Source organism: Dipodomys ordii, unplaced genomic scaffold (assembly GCF_000151885.1).
Source record: "Dipodomys ordii isolate 6190 unplaced genomic scaffold, Dord_2.0 Scaffold114, whole genome shotgun sequence".
Lineage (NCBI taxonomy): Eukaryota > Metazoa > Chordata > Mammalia > Rodentia > Heteromyidae > Dipodomys > Dipodomys ordii.
The window spans coordinates 2066988-2085465 of record NW_012267330.1 but is presented as its reverse complement, the minus strand read 5'-3'; the positions used below and the strand labels follow the sequence as shown (position 1 = coordinate 2085465).

The following is an 18478-nucleotide window of genomic DNA, read 5'->3' as shown; positions in this document are numbered from 1 at the left end:
TGTCCCTCAGCTCTTCAGCTCAAGGCTAGCGCTCTACCACTTGAGCCACAGCGCCACTTCCAGCTTTTTTCTTTTTGCTTATGTGGTGCTGAGCAATCGAACCCAGGGCCTCATGCATGCAAGGGAATCGCTCTACCACTGAGCCACCTTCCCAGCCCAGAGTTTAGGTGTGTGTGGTGTGGGGAGGGCAGCTGAACTCAGGACCGCTAGATGACAGATAACTTGCCCAGTTGGCACTCAACCACTTAATGTCATAGTTCTAGCCCTTCTTTTTGCTGGTTATTTGGAGAGTCTTATGGATTTTTCTCCCAGGCTGCTTCCAACCATAATTCTCTGGATCTCAGCCTCCTAAGCAGCTAGGACTAGAAGCTTGAGCCATTAGCACAGGAGTCCTGGTGTTTTTGTTCTGGGGAGAGAGCTTCTATTTTTGAGAACATACTGACGTGTCATACCAATGCATGAATTAATACTGTTTCTGGGGAAACTAACCTTTGACCCGGACGTCACTGTACCTCTGGAAGTGGTGGTAAGCAGCCTTCCAGGGATTCCGATAGTGACGAAGAAGAGTAATGGGAGGTCTTGGACGCACTGGGACGTATCTCACACCTTCTTCATCTATTATAAAAGGATGAAAAGAAGGCATTTAGGTAGATTATACCTCCCACTCCCCCACCCCCCATTTCTGGGCCTTGAACTGAGGGCCTGGGTGCTATCCCTTAGCTGCTTTTGCTCAAGGCTAGTGTTCTTACCACTTGAGCCACAGCATCGCTTCCGGCCTTTCCTGTTTATATAGTACTGAGGAATTGAACCCAGAGCTTCACACATGCTAGGCAAGCACTCTTCCACTAAACCATGTTCCCAGCCCGATTACACATTTTTAACAATATTCCAGGTTAGCTCCCAGTAAATGAGCTTCCAATGAGAAGTGTCTATGGAAGAATGCTCTGGGATAGACTTGGTCTGAAATGGACAAGGCCAGGAATTAGTCTCAGTGGCTATTACCAATATACTCCTTGGGAGGAGACTTGCGCTTCTCCGCCTTCACCAATAGACTCTTGGCAGTGGATTTCTCATCATCAGTGCTGTTCGTCTCCATCATGTCCCCTTCTTCTGTTGAGATCACATGCTGTTGTTTTCGAGGCTTTTTCCTTGGAGAGGCACCAGGTGGTAGGTCACTTGTAGGCATGGACAGGTTGTTTGCCAGCAATGCAAGAGATGGAGACACAGTGTTGGTGGCTAATGGAGGAACTGCTGTCAGAGGAAATGGAGCACATACATCATGAGAACCCAGACATGATAGGAAGCTTCACTTGACTTCCACCACTAGCACCCACTAAGACAGGTGGATGGTTAACATCTGTGCAGTCTTCTATGGACTCCACACTATGCAAGACTCTAATGGATGCTTAATGTCCCAGAGCTTCACCTTGCTTAACTCTAGAACCCCCCACACGCTGACACGCCACTTTGGTTAAACAATGTATTTCTTAGCTTCCCTCACAAGTGTGTACAGATGAGCTGGAAGTAGCAGAGTTCTGTAGCACTTTTAGTGACTTGCTTTCCTTCTGTGCCCTAGTTCCCAGATGTCGTGTGTGGAGCTCCAGCAGCTACCTTGAATTAAAAGCATGAAGATTAAGCCCTCAGTGTTGTGCAGTGAAAACTGGGCATGGCCTGGATCCTTAAGTGACTTGGAGCCCACATAGCATTCCTAGATAAGTCCCTTGGCTTGCTTCAAGGGAGATAAAAGCCTTCATGTTTAAGTGACTATTTATCTGGCCTTTAAAACACAAATTCCTATTCATTCACAATCTTGAAAACTCGAATAAGTACAGATGATCACAATTCCTCTAATTCACAGATGAGAAAGTGTGGCACAGTGCACACAAATATGAAGTGGCAGGGCTAGGAGTTGACAGAGACAGGCTCTTCACAACTGCACTGCACTGAAATAAAAAGCCCTCAGGGTTGAACTCTTATTCTGATAACTACTTGCTACATTTGTCTTCTCTACCCAACCTTAGCTTCCCACTGCCAATAATTACATCCTAAACTTTGTCATAACTAGTCATTGTAAATTGCTTCAAATCTCAATTTCTAGCATCTAATTCTCTAGGAATTGTTCCTCTTCTTGCATTATTATTTTCACTTAGCAATACACAAGAGGTGCATCTTTTTAGCTCAATACAGCTATAGACAAAACAATGCTGACTAGCCTCCCTGCAATCCTGTCATGTTTGCCACATTCAATTCCCCCCACATGACCTTTCACACTTTCACTTCCTCTTCCTCTAGTGACCTTCCTCTACCAGTACCCTTTGAAGATTATCTTGCAATATTTCACTGAAATGGAATCAATCAGAAGTAAATACATTCCCAACATTATATCTCCCACTTGTTCTATGACCGGTCTCCCTTCCTCCATTCCTCTAGCAAAGCCACCCCTTCAGGAACTCACTGGATCCACTTCTTCAAATGCTGTCTAGCAATTCTCATTGCTTTTTCTTCTTCTTTTTGCTGGTCATGGGGCTTGAACTCAGGGTGCAGGCGCTGTCCCTGAGCTCTTTGCTCAAGGTTAGCATTCTACCACTTTAAGCCACAGCACCACTGGTTTTCTGAGTAGTTCATTGGAGGTAAGAGTCTCATGGAGTTTTCTGCCTGGGCTGGCTTTGAACAGTGATCCTCAGATCTCAACCTCCTGAGTAGCTAGGATTACAGGCATGAGTCACCAGAGCCTGGTTTGCTTTTTCTCTTACATAAAAAATTCTCCCTGGAGCTGGGAAGGTGGCTCAGTGGTAGAGTGCTTGCCTTGCATGCATGGGGCCCTGGGCTCCATTCCTCAGCACCACATAAGCAGAAAAAGCCGGAAGTGGCATTGTGGCTCAAGTGGTAGAGCACTAGCCTTGAGCTGAAGAACTGAGGGACAGTGCACAGGCCCAGAGTTCAGGCCCCATGATTGATAAAACAACAACAACAAACTCCCTTCTGTAGAGGATGTAATTTATGTTAATATTCTTCGTCTCATTAATAAAAAGACAAAAATTTGTCTCCTGGGTAGCATGAGATTATGTTCTACCATGCCCTTTGCCATGTGGTACTGCTACACTATAGCCCCAAAGCAATGAAGCCAAGCAACCATGAACCTTTGAAACCCATTACTTTTTTTATGTTGTTGTTTTTTCTTGGGTATTTTGTCACGGTGGTGATAAAGCTGACTAACATAGGAAATTGGTACTGATAAGTGCGGTAGTTTTTGTGACTGTACCTAATCAGGTTATGCAGAAGTGTTTGTAAGCAAAAGTTGATAGTTAAATCTGGTGGGAGCTCAGAAAACCAGAATACTGATAGAAATGCAGAGAGTAAAGGCAGATTCATGAGGCATCAGGTGGAGATGAGGACTCTACTGGGAAATGGACTAGAGGACACTTGGGTTACAATCTGGCAAAGAACTTGTCTAGGCAATATAAAGCTGAGTGGAAAGATTTGAAAAACTTGTAGTTTGGCTAGAAATGAAGATGAAATGTTGGGGCCAAGAAAGGAATGATTACTAAAGAGATTAGAAGCTAAGCACTTAGCATGAAGAGCATCCCAGAAATTGGCCATGTCACAGCCACCACAGGCTCAAGGGTGTAAGGGGTAAACTCTTTGCATGCCTGTTTCAGTCCCAGCCATCTTGGCACTCCAAGGCTAAGGAGCTGTGGACTAACAGGGCCTGGAAACTGCTCCCTATAGCAACAAGACACTCAATTATGTGATTATTGTTTTGTAGGCAGGCAGAATGCCTGGGGTCATGAAAGCTTCCAGATTTCAAAGGAAAGCCTGGGAAGCCAGGCAAAGTGCAGAAGGGATTGGAATTCCTACAGGCAGGTCTGAGAGGGTGATGTAGGAAGCTGTGAGTGAAGCTGAAGATGCAGCAAGAGACTCACTGGGGAAGCAAGGGACATGGAAAATCTGCCAAGGAAAGCTGAAGGAAGTGGGCAGATCAGCCTAAAAGAGTGGTCCTTGTAGACTCTTTACTGGCAAAGCCAAAGACATGGGCTACCTAGGCCCTTTTGGAACCATGTCTTACCATGTTGCGCCTCATATGACTCTTCTAGAACTAAGATTTCATGTTTCCATGCTGGTTTTAGATAATAATAATAATTATTATTATTATTAATTTTTTGTTGGTTGTGGGGCCTGAACTCTGGGCCTAGGTGCTGTCCCTTAACTCTTCAGCTCAAGGCTAGGCTAGCGCCAGTACCACTTAAGCCATAGCGCCACTTCTGGCCTTTTCTGCTTATGTGATGCTAAGGAATGGAACCCAGGGCCTCATGCATGCGAGGCAAGCACTCTACCATGAAGCCACTTTCCAGACCTTATTATTTTTTTTAATGTGGTACCAAGGAACTGAACCCAGGGCCTTATGCATGGGAGGTAAACATTCCTAGCCCCTTAGATTATGCTTTGATCCCTACCCTTTTATTTCTCCTTCTTGGAATGGGGTGTTTGCAGTGTACCTTTGTCTATTGGAATTATGTAACTAGCTTTTTGATTTTTTTTCCCAATGGGCTCAGAGAGCTGCCTTTGAGAGTTGATTTTTTGTTTTTGTTGTTGGTTGTGGTGCTTGAACTCTGGGCATGGGCACTGTCCCTCAGCTCTTCAGCTCAAGGCAAGTGCTCTACCACTTGAGCCACAGTGCCACTTCCAGTTTTCTGGAGTTTTCTGGTGGCTAACTGGATATGAGAGTCTCATGGACTTTCCTGCCCAGGCTAGTTTTGAACTGCAATCCTTGGCTGGTTTTGAACTGCAATCCTCAGATCTCAGCCTCCTGAGTATCCATCTTACAGGAGTGAGTCATTGATACCCAGCTTTTTTTTTTTTTTTTTTGGTGGTACTGGAGTTTAAACTCAGGGCCAGGTCACTGTCCCTGAGCCTTTTTTTTGCTCAAGGCTTGTACTCTACCACCTGAGGCACAGCTCCACTTTCTGGCTTTTTTGGTGCTTAATTGGAGATATGACTCACACAGACTTTTTTTTTTTTTTTTGCCTGGGCTGGCTTTGAACCATGATCCCTCAGATCTCAGCCTCCTGAGTAGCTAGGATTATAGGTGTGAGCCACCAGCATCTGGCTCCCAAGTCCTTTTTTGGTTTAATTAGTCGTTTCAATGGGGTCTAACATTTTTTTTCCCCAGGAGTAACCCTCAGAATGCAGTCCTACTTACGCTTCTTTGTGGCTGGGATTGCAGATGCCATAACCATTCCTAGCTTATGTGTTGAGATAAGGTTTCACTAACTTTTTAGGCTGGTTTAAAACCAAGATCCTTCAGATTGATTTCTATCTTCCAAGTAGGATTACCACGTGCACCACCATGCCTAGCTCTGTCAGAGGAAACTTTGGACTTGGGCATTGGAGCAACCCTGGACCTGTTGAAACACTGTGCCTCAGTAGCTAGGGCATAGCGTTAGTTACAGGGTTTGAATCGGAAATGTCCCTCCTAAAGGTCATATAATAAAAACGTAGTTTCCAATGTGAAGCACATTTGGGAGGTATTGCCTTTTTGGAAAGAGCAACGTGGCCCTCCCTTTGAAAACTCTTATCTTGTGTCTGGGCCCTTCTCTGCTTCCTGGACACCATGAGGAGGACAGCTTTCTTATACCATTCCCTTCTGCCATGATATACTGTCCCATCACCTGCCAAAGTCACAAGACCAAGCAATCAGGACATAAAGCATTTGTTAAAATACTGCTTCCCCCTCTTTAACTAACTAATTAGCTGACTATGAACTAGCTAAGCGAACTTAGGGCTGGTGCAGCACAGTGAGTACTGGTGTCTCACACAGGAGAGACTCTGGGTACTGGCCAGTCTACAAGGAGAGACTCTGGGTTTTGTTTCTGGCAACACACACACAAAAAAGCAATTCTGGCCGGGTGCTGGTGGCTCATGCCTGTAATCCTAGCCACTCAGGAGGCTGAGATTTGAGGATTGAAGTTTAAAGCCAGACCGGGCAGGAAAGTCCCTGAGACTCTTATCTCCAATAAACCACCAGAAAACCGGAAGTGGCACTGTGGCTCAAGTGGTAGAGCGTTAGCCTTGAGCTGAAGAGCACAGGGACAGCGTCCAAGCCCAGAGTTCAAGCCCCCACGAGCCCCCCACCCCCCCAAAGCAATTCTGAAATGATAAAAACTTCCTCTTAACATCATTTATCTTCAGTCACTTGCCCTTTCTTTCCCCCCATTCCTTTCAAACAGACTCCTCAAATTATGTCCTAGTCCTTCAAAGACTGAAGCAGGAAGATTCCAAGTTTGAAGCCAACTTAGGGCACACACAGTAAGTCTGAAGCCATTCTGAGCTACATAGTAGGCCTTGTTTCAAACACAACAAAACAAAACAAAAAACAAAAGAAATTTAACTCAGTGATAATAGGGCTTCCACTAAAGAAAGAAAAAAGTTCTTTGTATGTAGTATTTCTATTTCTATCCCAGATTTCTTTTAAATGTTCTCCCAGACATGGTTTATTACATTTCATTATTACATGAAAATGGCTCAAGAGCCTTACACAGCGGAATCCAAAGCATGGCTCAGTCCCCAGCTTCCTTGATTTCTTAATCATGTATGATCTAATCAATAATACTTTTTCTCAGAAATATTTTAGTTCTTGCCTTACAGACCACTTCATACTTCCAGCCATTTTCTGATCATTCTGGTCTCTTTATTTAGTCTCCTCTACTAAATTACCTTTCTCTACCTCATAATGATGCAGAGCCCTAAGGTTTAGGTTAAATATTGTTTCTGTTTTTATTGATGCTCATTTCTCTAATGACTTCATCAACTCATCCAGGCTCACACCTTTAAATACTACAACAAATACACTGGGACCCCTCCCTACATTTGTATCTGCAGCTTCATCTTTCATTCCAAAAGCCAGGATCATGGACCCAACTATCTGATATCTACATGTGGATGCTAATCAGACATCTCAAGTTTACTATACTGAAAGTGAACCTCCAGGAGAGGAAGGGTGAGAAATGCAATCATTATATTCAATGTACATTATGCAAATATTGAACTACGTAACTTGAGGATAGGGACAGGAGGAGGAGAATAGGGGAGCATGAAGGAAACAATGATATTGACCAAGAAGCATTGTACTCATAACCTGACTTATGGAACTGTAACTTCTTTGTACAACTACTTAATAACACACACACACACACACACACAACCAGACACACAGACACACACACACACACACCAGACCTTCAACTCACTCTCTCTCTCTCAAAATATGGTCCTGTGATCCCTATCTCAGATGATGGCAGCCCAGTGGCTTCCTGGTACTAAGGCCAAGTACCACATGCTCTTCCCTGATACTCAGCAATCTATCTTTGGTGTAACTCAGTATGCCTAACATATTCAAGGTCCTGGGTTTGATTCCTAGCACTGAAAACAAAAAATAATGAACAAAACCTCCAGAATCCAGCTACCTCAATACTACTACTACTTCAGTTATGACTTCACTTTTTCCCTGAAATAAAGTCGCCAGCCTCTATGCATGTCTTCCTGGCTCTGTTCTTGCTCCAATAGCCTTTCTCTACAGAGCCCCCCATAATGTGCTCTTCAAAACCAAGGGAGCCCTGGGCATTCCTGTCAGCTTCCCCTCAAACCTGGTAGCTTCCAAGTTTTTTTTTTTTTTGTTTGTTGTCGGTCGTGGGGCTTGATGCTCAGCTCAAGGCTAGCACTCTACCACTTCAGCCACAGGGCCACTTCTGGTTTTCTAGTTGTTTATTGGAGATAAGAGTCTCACGGACTTTCCTGCCAGGCTGGCTTTGACCTGTGATTCTCAGATCTCAGCCTCCTGAGTAGCTAGGATTACAGGCTTGAGCCACCAGTGCCCATCAGCTTCAAAGTTCTCACACAGGCCCGAGGCCTTGCTTGGCCAGGTACTTCGTTCTCTGACCTGTTTGCCATCATCACTCCAATACTTGAGTTGGCTGCAGCTACTTCCATTTCTTTGCTAATCTGGCACACATCAGGCAGATAGATGACTGTCTCCAGGCATTTGCACTGAACTGCTTTCTAGGCCTGGAAGCTGTTTTGCCAGGTATGGCCAGGACCAACACTTCACTGAAGTCATGTCTCTACTCAAAGTCAGTTCCACAGCGAGCCATTCTCTTAAAACCTCACTAAAGTTGCAGCCCTGTGTTAGTCTTTTTCAATCACTGTGACAACAGACCTAAGGAAAGCAATGATGAAAGAAGCAAGCTTCATTTTGGCTCATAGTGTAGAAGTTTCTTTCAGTCCATGATGACTGAGTTCTACTGTGTTGGAGAAAGCATAAACAGACAGAAACAGGGTGGGGCAGAGGTCTCACATCTTAATGGCCATGAAGCTGAGAGACTGACTAACGGAGAAAGACCTTGTTTTGAATGTGGGTGACACTATCCCCCAGGCTAGGGCCCACAGAGAGCAAAAGGAGAAAAGCAGAATGCTGGAATTAAAAATGGGAAAGGCAGAGGCTGTAGAAGGCCTGCTAACACAGGTATGTTTCTCTCCTTACTGGTCACCATGATGTGAGTTGCTCTGTTCCACTATGCCCTGCCCATCAGGATGGTGGAAATCTCTGAAATGGTGAGCCAAAATAAATTCCCTCTTTGAACCGTCTCTTGGTCATAATTTTGTCACAGCAATTAAAAGTTGACTACTATCAATCATAAACCTCAACATTCCATTTTGTCTCTGCTCTATTCACTACACACAGAGCACTTGTCACGTACACACATACATACATAAAGAAACCATGTGTCTGTAAGTCATTTTGTCTCCCCGATTAGAACAGAAGCAAGTGAGAGGATGGAGAGGTACTTGTTTTATGTAAGGCTGTACTGTTGGTGTGAGAGTAATTCTTCCTGTAGAGCCTTACAGGTTGAGGCAGGATTACCGTCAGCTTTCTGGCACAGGCAGGTAAGGAGAACTACGTAAACGAGAGAGCAGACAAACAGCAAATCTGAGAGCATTTCATTCCTCCTCTGGGATCATGGGAGGATATTTTCATGGCTTAAATAAAGCAAAAGTGAAACCCCTTGGTGCAGTTAATACACACTTAAAAAAATAGCAGGGAAGTGGGAGTGAGGATACTAGCCGGAGTGGGAAGCGCTAATGGAGAGAGTACATGAGGATGAATATGGTCAGATGGGTTATTTACATGTATGAAAGAAAAATGAAATCTGCTGAAGTTGTTTTGACAAGGGGGAAAGAGAGTGGGACAGCCAGGACAAGGGATAGAGGAGGTGAAGTTGACTGGGATACATTGTGTACATGTGTGGAAACATCCCAATGGAACTGCTCTTGTACAACTAATGTATTCTAAAAAAAAGAAAGTGAACAACAGGTTTAAAAAACTACAGACATCATACCTCTTACTGAACAAAAAACATGGGAAAGAGGCCTCTATACTGAAAGGGTACATAGTATTGGGTAATTGAAGCACAAAAGAACTTGATTTTCACAGTGGATTTGCCTTTTTTTTTTTTTTTTGGGTCTGGTCATGGGGCCTGAACTCTGGGCCTGGGCGCTGTCCCTCAGCTCTTCAGCTCAAGGCTAGCGCTCTACCACTTGAGCCACAGTGCTACTTCCGGCTTTTTTCTTTTTGCTTATGTGGTGCTGAGGAATCGAACCCAGGGCCTAAGGCATGCAAGGCAAGCACTCTACCACTGAGCCACCTTCCCAGCCCTCCTGAGCTTCTTTTACTCAAGGCTAGCACTCTACCACTTGAGCCACAGCGCCACTTCTTTTTTTTTTCTGTTTATGTGGTACTGAGGAATCAAACCCAGGGCTTTATGCATGCTAGGCAAGCATTCTACCACTAAACTATACTCCCAGCCCTCACCAACTTTTTTTTAAATTGAGGACATCTATTTTGGAGTTTACATTCTTCAACCCTAGGTTGTATCTATTTTTAAATTTATTGTTATTTAAAAAAATTTATTGTTATTTTAGAGGTGATATATAGCGGGATTACATTTACTTAATCAGGTAATAAGTACATTTCCTTTCACACAGTGTCATCTGTTCCCTCATTCTCTCCCATCTCCACCCATGAACTGAATACCTCGCTTTCATCAATGTCCAGTATACTGTACTGTTGCACTTTTTCACCCTTTTTCCTTGGATTCTGTGGGGCCCCCTACCCCCTGGCCTTACAGATGTGGATGTGAGTATACCCTATGTAAGGTAAATAATACAGCCATCAGAAAAAGAAAAAACAAATTAAGAAAAAATACCTTTTTTTTAAATCTTTGGAGTTCATTTCAGTATGTGTATTATTTTATATACATATGAAGAGGCGCTTGGGTATTGCACCTCTGTGATTCTCTCCTAAGACTATGCTCTTTTGTTCTCACTGATTGAGAATCTAGAATCCTGTGTAATTTTTCATATTCCTGTGCATTTTAGATCTAACTTTTGCATATCAGGGAGAATATGCACTGTCTGTCTCTCTGGTCTTGGCTTACCTCACTTAACATGATTTGTTCTAGTTTCATCCATTTCCTTGCAATGGCATTATTTTATTCTTTATAGTGGCTGTGGAAAAGTCCATTGTGTACAGTAACACATTTTTTTTTTGATCCACACCTCTATTGTGGGGCATCTTGGCTATTTCCATACCTTAGCTATTGCCTCACCAACTTTTTATAAGCAGTGATTCAATTAACTTAAGGTAACAAAAAATATTTGTTAATAGAGTTGTAGTTCAAGTGGTAGAATGTAAGCGTTGAGCTAAAAAGACAAGGAAGAGTTTGAGGCTCTGAGTTCAAGCCACAGTAAAGGCATAAACAAAAACAAAACAACAACAAAGAACATTTGTTGTGACTCAAAGTAATGACACACACAAACCACTGACATTTTTTTTGTTTTGGTCAATCGTGAGGCTTGAACTCTAGGCCTGGGTGCTATCCCTCAGCTCTTCAGCTCAAGGCTAACACTCTACCACTTGAGCCACAGTGCTACTGGCTTTTTCTGCTTATGTGGTGCTGAGGAATTGAACCTAGGGCTTCATGCATGCAAGGCAAGCACTCTACCACTGAGTCACCTTCCCAGCCAACCTTTTTTTTTTGTCGGTTGTGGGGCTTGAACTCTGGGCCTGTGCACTGTCCCTCAGCTCTTCAGCCCAAGGCTAGTATTCTAGTGCTTGAGCCACAGCGCCACTCCTGTTTTCTTCTGTATATGTGGTGCTGAGGAATTGAACCCAGGGCCATGCAAGGCAAGCACTCTACCACTGAGCCACCTTTCCAGCCCCAGCCAACTTTTATGTACTCTAGGTACTATTTTCCGTAGAACTCAATTGCACATTGCCTTTAGTTTCTTGTTTATTTATTTTTTGGGGGAGGGGGTCTGGTCATGGGGCCTGAACTCTGGGCCTGGGCGCTGTCCCTCAGCTCTTCAGCTCAAGGCTAGCACTCTACCACTTGAGCCACAGCGTCACTTCCGGCTTTTTTCTTTTTGCTTATGTGGTGCTGAGGAATCGAACCCAGGGCGGGCCTCATGCATGCAAGCAAGCACTCTACCACTGAGCCACCTTCCCAGCCCCCTCTTATTTTTTTCCCCCAGTAAATATAATCTCTTTTTTCACTGGGAAGAGTCTCTCCCACACAGATAGATACCTTTTTTTGGGGGGGGGGAGGGGGTCAGTCGTGGGGCTTGAATTCTGGGCCTGGGCGCTGTCCCTCAGCTCTTCAGCTCAAGGATAGCATTCTACCACTTCAGCCACAGCAACAATTTCAGTTTTCTGGTGGTTTATTGGAGATAAGAGTCTCATGGACTTTCCTGCCAGGGATAGCTTTGAACCATGATCTTCAGATCTTGCCTCCTGAGTAGTTAGGATTACAGGCGTGAGCCACCAACACCAGCTTACAGATAGATACCACCCACCTTGTTTCCCTCATTCCCTGGCTACTTCTAATTGGCTTCCTGTCTACTTGTCTCTTTCTGTAGACTTTATATGAAAGGAACTGTGAAATATATGATCTTTTGTATCTGATTTCTTTCACTTAGTATGTTTATGAGATTCGTCTAAGTTGTGGCATGTATTAGTACTTCATTCCTTTTAATGGCTGAATAATATTCTATGTAGTGGATGGAATACTAATATTAGCATCACTATCAGTTCATTCATCTGTTGGCAGACATTAGGTTATTTGCAACTTAAACAATTTCTCTTAGGTAGATAGCAGGAGTGGAGTTCCTGTGTTACATGATAGTTATGTTTAATTTTTAAGGAATGGCCAAATTCTTTTCCCATGGAAGCACTATTCCCACCAGCAACAAATGATGATAGTGCTCATTTCCTTGCCAATATCTTTTTTTTTTAATCTTAGGAAGTTACAGGGTGCCAAGTGCCAGTGGCTCATACCTGTAATCCTATTTACATGGTAGGCTGAGATCTGAGATTGCAGTATGAAGCCAGCCCAGGCCAAAAAGTCTGAGATTGCTATTTCCAATTAACCATAAAAAAGCTGAGAGTGAGCTGTGTAGAATTAATTTTTTTAAACTATAGCTATATTTTTATTTTGTAGTTTTTGTTTGTTTGTATTTTGGTCAGTTGTGGGGTTTGAACTCTGGGTTGGGCGCTGTCCCTAAGCTCTTTAGCTCAAGACTAGCACTCCACCATTTGAGCCACAAAGCCACTTCTTGTTTTCTAGTTGTTGGAGATAAAGAGTCTCATGGACTTTCCTGCTTGGGCCAGCTTGAAACATGATCCTCAGATCTCAACTACGATTACAGGCATGAACCACCAGTGCCAGGCTGGGTCTCAGTTTTGAAGCCAGTCTGGGCAGAAAAGTCAACTAGATTGATTCCATCTCTAAAATAATCAGCAGAAAGGGTAAGAAATATGGCAAGTGGTAGGAAACCAGCCAAACAAGCATAAGGTCCTGAGTTCAAACTCCATCTAGTACTACCAAAAACAACAAAAAACGAACTCTACCCCCTAAAACAAAAACAAATCATATCTTTGTATGTGTGATGATGCACACCTACAATCACAGCTATTCAGGAAGCAGATTGTGAGGATCATAGTTTGAGGCCAATGCAGGCAATAAGTTCACAAGACTCCATCTCAACAAAGAAAACCTATGATTAAATGAAAAGCCTGAAGATGCAGTTCCAAAGCCGTGTATGGGTGTGTGTGTGTGTGTGTGTGTGTTGGGGGGGGGGGGATATTGATGAATTGAGCTTCAGCACAATTAAAAACTTTTGCTTTGCTAAAGACCATTGTAATAGGCTGAAAAAAATGTATTCATTACTTTACTGATCTAACTCTTACCCTCCCCGCCTCACCCCATACAGTATCTTTACAATAAAAAACAATTTTTTTAAGAAACTGAAAAAAAAAAAACCAGGAATAGGTTAGAAGGAAATATTTACAATATCTGACAAGATAAAGGATGTCGTAGACAAAGGGATAAATACTATTTGATTTTAGTATCACTTTTTTTTTTTGGGTCAGTCGTGGGGCTTGAACTCTGGGCCAGGGTGCTGTCCCTCAGCTCTTCAGCTCAAGGCAAGTGCTCTACCACTTGAGCCACAGCACCACTTCCAAATACTATTTGATTTTAAGCATATGTAGTCCAATTCATAAAAGGAACAGTTGAACTATGGCGGCCAGGAATTAGGGACAGAAGGAAGAGAAGTGGTTTTTCATGGGTAGAATATGCATGTGGGACAATGAGAAGGATCTGAAGATCTGCTTTGGAGCAGCAGCATTTCCCAGCATTAAGCACAATACTGCAAGTAATACTGTGCAATAGTACTACTCAGCTTTGCACTTAAATGGCTCAGCTACTTTAAAAAAAACTTGGAAACATATCTGACTAAGGGATTACAGTAGGAATATACAAAGAAGCTGAGTGCTAGTGGCTCATGCCTGTAATCCTAGCGACTCAGTCTGAGATCTGAGGATTGTGGTTCAAAGCCAGTCTGGACAAGGAAGTCTGTGAGACTTATCTCCAATACACTACTCAGAAAGTAAAAAGTGGTATTGTGGCTCAAGTTGTAGAGTGCTAGCCTTGAGCACAAAGATGTGCAGGGACAGTGCCCAGACCCTGAGTTTGAGTCCTGAAACCGGCAAAAAAAAACTAAAAAAAAAAAAAGTGTGTGTGTAAAGAGCCCTGAAAATTCAACACTAAGAAAAGCTTGTAATCCTATTAAAATGGGCAAAAGAAAGCTGGGCAGGGCTGGGAAGGTGGCTCAGTTGTAGAGTGCTTGCCTTGCATGCCTGAGGCCCTGGGTTCGATTCCTTAGCACCACATAAGCAAAAAGAAAAAAAGCCAGAAGTGGTGCTGTGGCTCAAGTGGTAGAGCGCTAGCCTTGAGCTGAAGAGCTGAGGGACAGCGCCCAGGCCCAGAGTTCAGGCCCCTCGACTGGACTAAAAAAAAAAAAAGAAATCTGGGCATCATGATACACACCTGTAATCCCAGCATTAGTGAGGCTGAGGCAGGAAGATAATGAATGATTTTAAGGGCATACTGGGCTACATACCTGGTCTAAAAAAACACAACAAAATAAATAAAAACAAAAGAATGCACAAATCAAATAACAAAAAAAGCAAACCTAAAAAAACACCAAAGAGAAAGGAGACAAAAAAATACAACTAATGAACACAAACTAAAGAGTACTCAGAGCTGGGCATGATGGCACATGTCTGTAAATCCCAGACATTTTGCAGGATAGCAAGTTAACAAGTCCTAGGTCAGCCTGGGCAATTTAGTGAGACTTTGTCTCAAAACAAGAAAGGGTCAGAGGCTGTGCACCAGTGGCTTACGCCTGTAATCCTAGCTACTCAGGAGACTGAAATCTGAGGATTACGGTTCAAGGCCAACCCAGGCAGGACTTTCCTTATCTCCAATAAACCACCAGAAAACCTGAAGTAGCATTGTTGCTCAAGTGGTAACGCAGTAGCCTTGAGCTGAAGAGCTGAGGGACAGCGCCCAGGGCCCCACAACCTGGTTCGAGCCCCACGACTGGGGGAAAAAAAAAGGCCAGAGATCGTAGCTAAGTAGTGCAGTTCCTGCCTAACAATGCATAAAACTTTGGGTTCAATTCATAGTATTGATGCAAGGTAGAGTTATTGGTGCAGATGACAAGTATGCAAATCAATACCCCAATACCTTCATACACACACATACAAACACACACACATACCACTCTCCCTTGCTCTTGACTGGTCTTCCTCTGTGCTCCTTCTATATTCCTAATAAAGAGGCAGTCCTTACTTTTCATATAATCCACATGTGATTTCTCATATGTATGTTTAACTACATTACAACACTGCCCAAAATTTAAGCCAGTAGTGTACTGAACTACAACTGCACAAAGAGTACACATTGATAATTCTATAGTTCTCAAGTCACTATGAAATGAACAGATGAGAGTCATGATCAGTGATTTTTTGTATCACCACCACGAAGGCTGCAAAGTATACAGCTTGGCTATATTGGTTTCCCAAAGATATATCCAAGTGACAAACATGGAAGACTGAAGAACAGAACTGACCGAAAGATGAAAATAAAAAACAAATCATCACCACTATCAACCTAAATAAAATACTGGAAGTGTAATTAGATTTGAAAATGCCTCAGAAAAGCTGAGTGCCAGTGGCTTACACTTATAATCCTAGCTACTCAGAGGCTGGGATCTGAGGACCATGGTTTGAAGCATGTTGTTCAAAGCCACCCAGGCAGAAAAGTCTGAGACTGATCTCCAATTAAGCACCAAAAAAAGCTGGAAGTGGAACTGTGGCTCAAGTGGTAGAGTGCTAGCCTTAAGCATAAAAGCTGAGAGGCAGCATCCAGGCCCTGAGTTCAAGTTCTAGGATGGGCACAACGCCCCCAGCTAAGTTAAGAAAAGACAAGATCTAGACTTCTGGCAAAGTATGGAACGAACCATAAAGAAAGTCCAATGAATAAAAAAGGCTGAGTCAATTTAATGCTACCATTTTAAATTGCATTAAGAACAAAAAAAATCATTTATGGAAGAAATGGATAGTTTAGTGCTATTTTGGATTGAAGAAAATAATAAAAATAATTATAATCATCCAACATCAAAGTGTTGAAGTTAACTGAAACACTGAAAGAAAATGGTAGTTACAAGGAAAAGAATGAAAACCCCTTTTTCCCCTTGTGCTAGCCTTGAACTTTTTTGCTCAAGGCTAGCGCACTTTATCATTTGAGCTGTACTTCCATGTCCAGGTGTGTGTGTGTGTGTATGTGTATTTGTGGTTAATTAGAAATCAGAGTCTCCTGGGATTTCCTGCCTAGTCAGATCCTGAGAAATCAGTCTCATGGGCTTTCCTGCCTAGTCAGATCCTGAGAAATCAGTCTCATAGGCTTCCCTGCCTAGTCACATCCTCAGATCTCAACCTCCTGAGCAGCTAGAACTTAAGGTGTGAGTTGCTGACACCTGGTTAAGAAAAACTTTGCTCTGGAAGCTGCAATTTAAGGATAGTAGGTTCAAAGCTAACCTGGGGCAGGACCATGGTATGACTCTCATCTCCAATTAACCACCAAAATGCCAAAAGTGGACCTGTGGCTCAAGTGGTAGAGTGCTAGACTTGAGCAAAAAGCTCAGGGACAGTTTCCAGGCTCTGAGTTCAAGTTCACACACACACACACACACACACACACACACACACACACACACACATGAGGAAATGATGTGAAACTAGCCAGTTAAAAGATTCTTCTATGCCCAGTGATGTGTAACTGAAAGTGACAGTGGTAACAACATTTGTGTGCTCACCCTGCAGGCCTGGGAGAGCCTGATGTGCTCCGCATGGCACTCTCTACTCGAGGACTAGCCACTTCAGGAGGCTGAGGAGGAATGAGAGTTTTCCGAACTGCCATTCTGAAAGAGACAAGAGACAAACTCAGAATACAGCAGCCAGCAAGCCATAAAAGATACTAAATATAATAAACACATTGCCAGGCATACTCATAGCAAATAAATGTACTACACTGATTAGATACTATTTAAATGGATTTTTTCAAAAAACATTTTTTAAGGATAAGCTTTCACTGTGTAGCTAGGGTGGCCTAGCACTCTTGATCTTCCTACCTCAGTCTCCCAAATGCTGGGGTTACAGAAGGCACCACCATGTTTGACTTAAATTGTTTTCAACAAAATGTACCACGTCCCTTCTCCACCCGTACTCAATTCCCCCTTCCCCACCCCTACTCAATTCCTGTCATCTTTCTCTAGGAAGCAACCAGTGACTCAGCTGCTTCTTTTAGCATTCTGTATCTGCTTTCTATTAAGATCAACACCTGTATTAAATATGTCAATGTATTGATTCAGATCTAAATTCGTGGGAATTAGGCAAAACAACAACAACAACAACAAACAAACAACAAAACCCCAAATCCTAGCTATTCAGGAGGCTGAGATCAGAGGATCAAAGTTTAAAGCCAACCCAGGCAGGAAAGTTCATGTGACTCATCTTCAAATAACCACCAGAAAACTGGAAGTGGTGCTGTGGCTCAAAGTGGTAGAGCACTAGGCCTTGAGTGAAAAAGCTTAGGGGCAGTGCCCAGGCCTTGAGTCAAATTCCATACTGACAAAACAAACAAATGAAAAACTACCCCTGGATTGTTCAGTAGAGGCCACAATGAGGTTCTGAATAGGAATATATCTCTAGATTAAGCAATGTAGATATTACCAGTGATCTCTTTTTTTCTGATGGTACTAGGGTCCTAGGCTAGTGCCTCTACCATTTGAGTCACATTTCAAGATGGTTTTAAACATTTTAAAAAATCATTATTATAAAGGTGATAGAGGGGTTGAAGTTACATAAGTCAGGTAAAAAGTACATTTCTTTTTGGCCAATATCACTCCTTACCTTGCTCTCTCCCAGTTTTTCCCTCCCATAGCCACCCACAAGTTGTACAGTTCATTTTCAACATAGTGTCTATTAAGATGTTCTTAACAGATTAATGTCAACATAGGTATTATAACTTCTTCTGCCTGGTCTCTAACCATGATCCTTCTGCTTTTAGTACTGAAGAGCTATGTTTACAGGTGTGAGCTACCAGCACCCAGCACAGGTGATCTTTATATGTTTAGAATGAGTACAGTGGTGAGAATACGTAGCATACACAAATGGGTTTGAAAGAAAATGACTTTCCTGTGCCTAATTATTGGGATACTAACATCTCAAAAAAGGTAACCATCAGACATCCTAAAGAAGAAAAAAAGGAGGCAGAAATGGGGAGGGAGAAGGAAGGAAGAGAGGGAAGGCAAGCTAATCACCTTTAGACTCAAGTAACAACTTATTTAAAAAATGCAAAGTTTAGAACAAATAAAACTGCACTGTGATGTCCCTGTAAAGATACTGTGTATTCAAGCCCTAATACTTCTACCTGTGAATGTGACCTTACTTGAAAACAGGGTCTTTGCAAGTGTATCTCAATTAAGGATCTTGAGAAACGATCATTCCAGATTTAGGGTC

General features: G+C 42.9%; 1 protein-coding gene across 1 annotated transcript in view; it reads right to left on the bottom strand.

Moving 5' to 3' along the window:
• Sap130 (Sin3A-associated protein, 130kDa) overlaps positions 1–18478 on the bottom strand; it is a 96997-nt gene that overhangs the window by 10265 nt on the left and 68254 nt on the right. Inside the window, exons 15-17 of the mRNA XM_013028811.1 lie at positions 16774–16878; positions 1003–1304; positions 490–615 (exon numbers count right to left, since the gene is read on the bottom strand). Of these exons, the coding sequence (XP_012884265.1) occupies positions 490–615; positions 1003–1304; positions 16774–16878 (533 nt within the window). The remainder of the gene's footprint in view (positions 1–489; positions 616–1002; positions 1305–16773; positions 16879–18478) is intronic.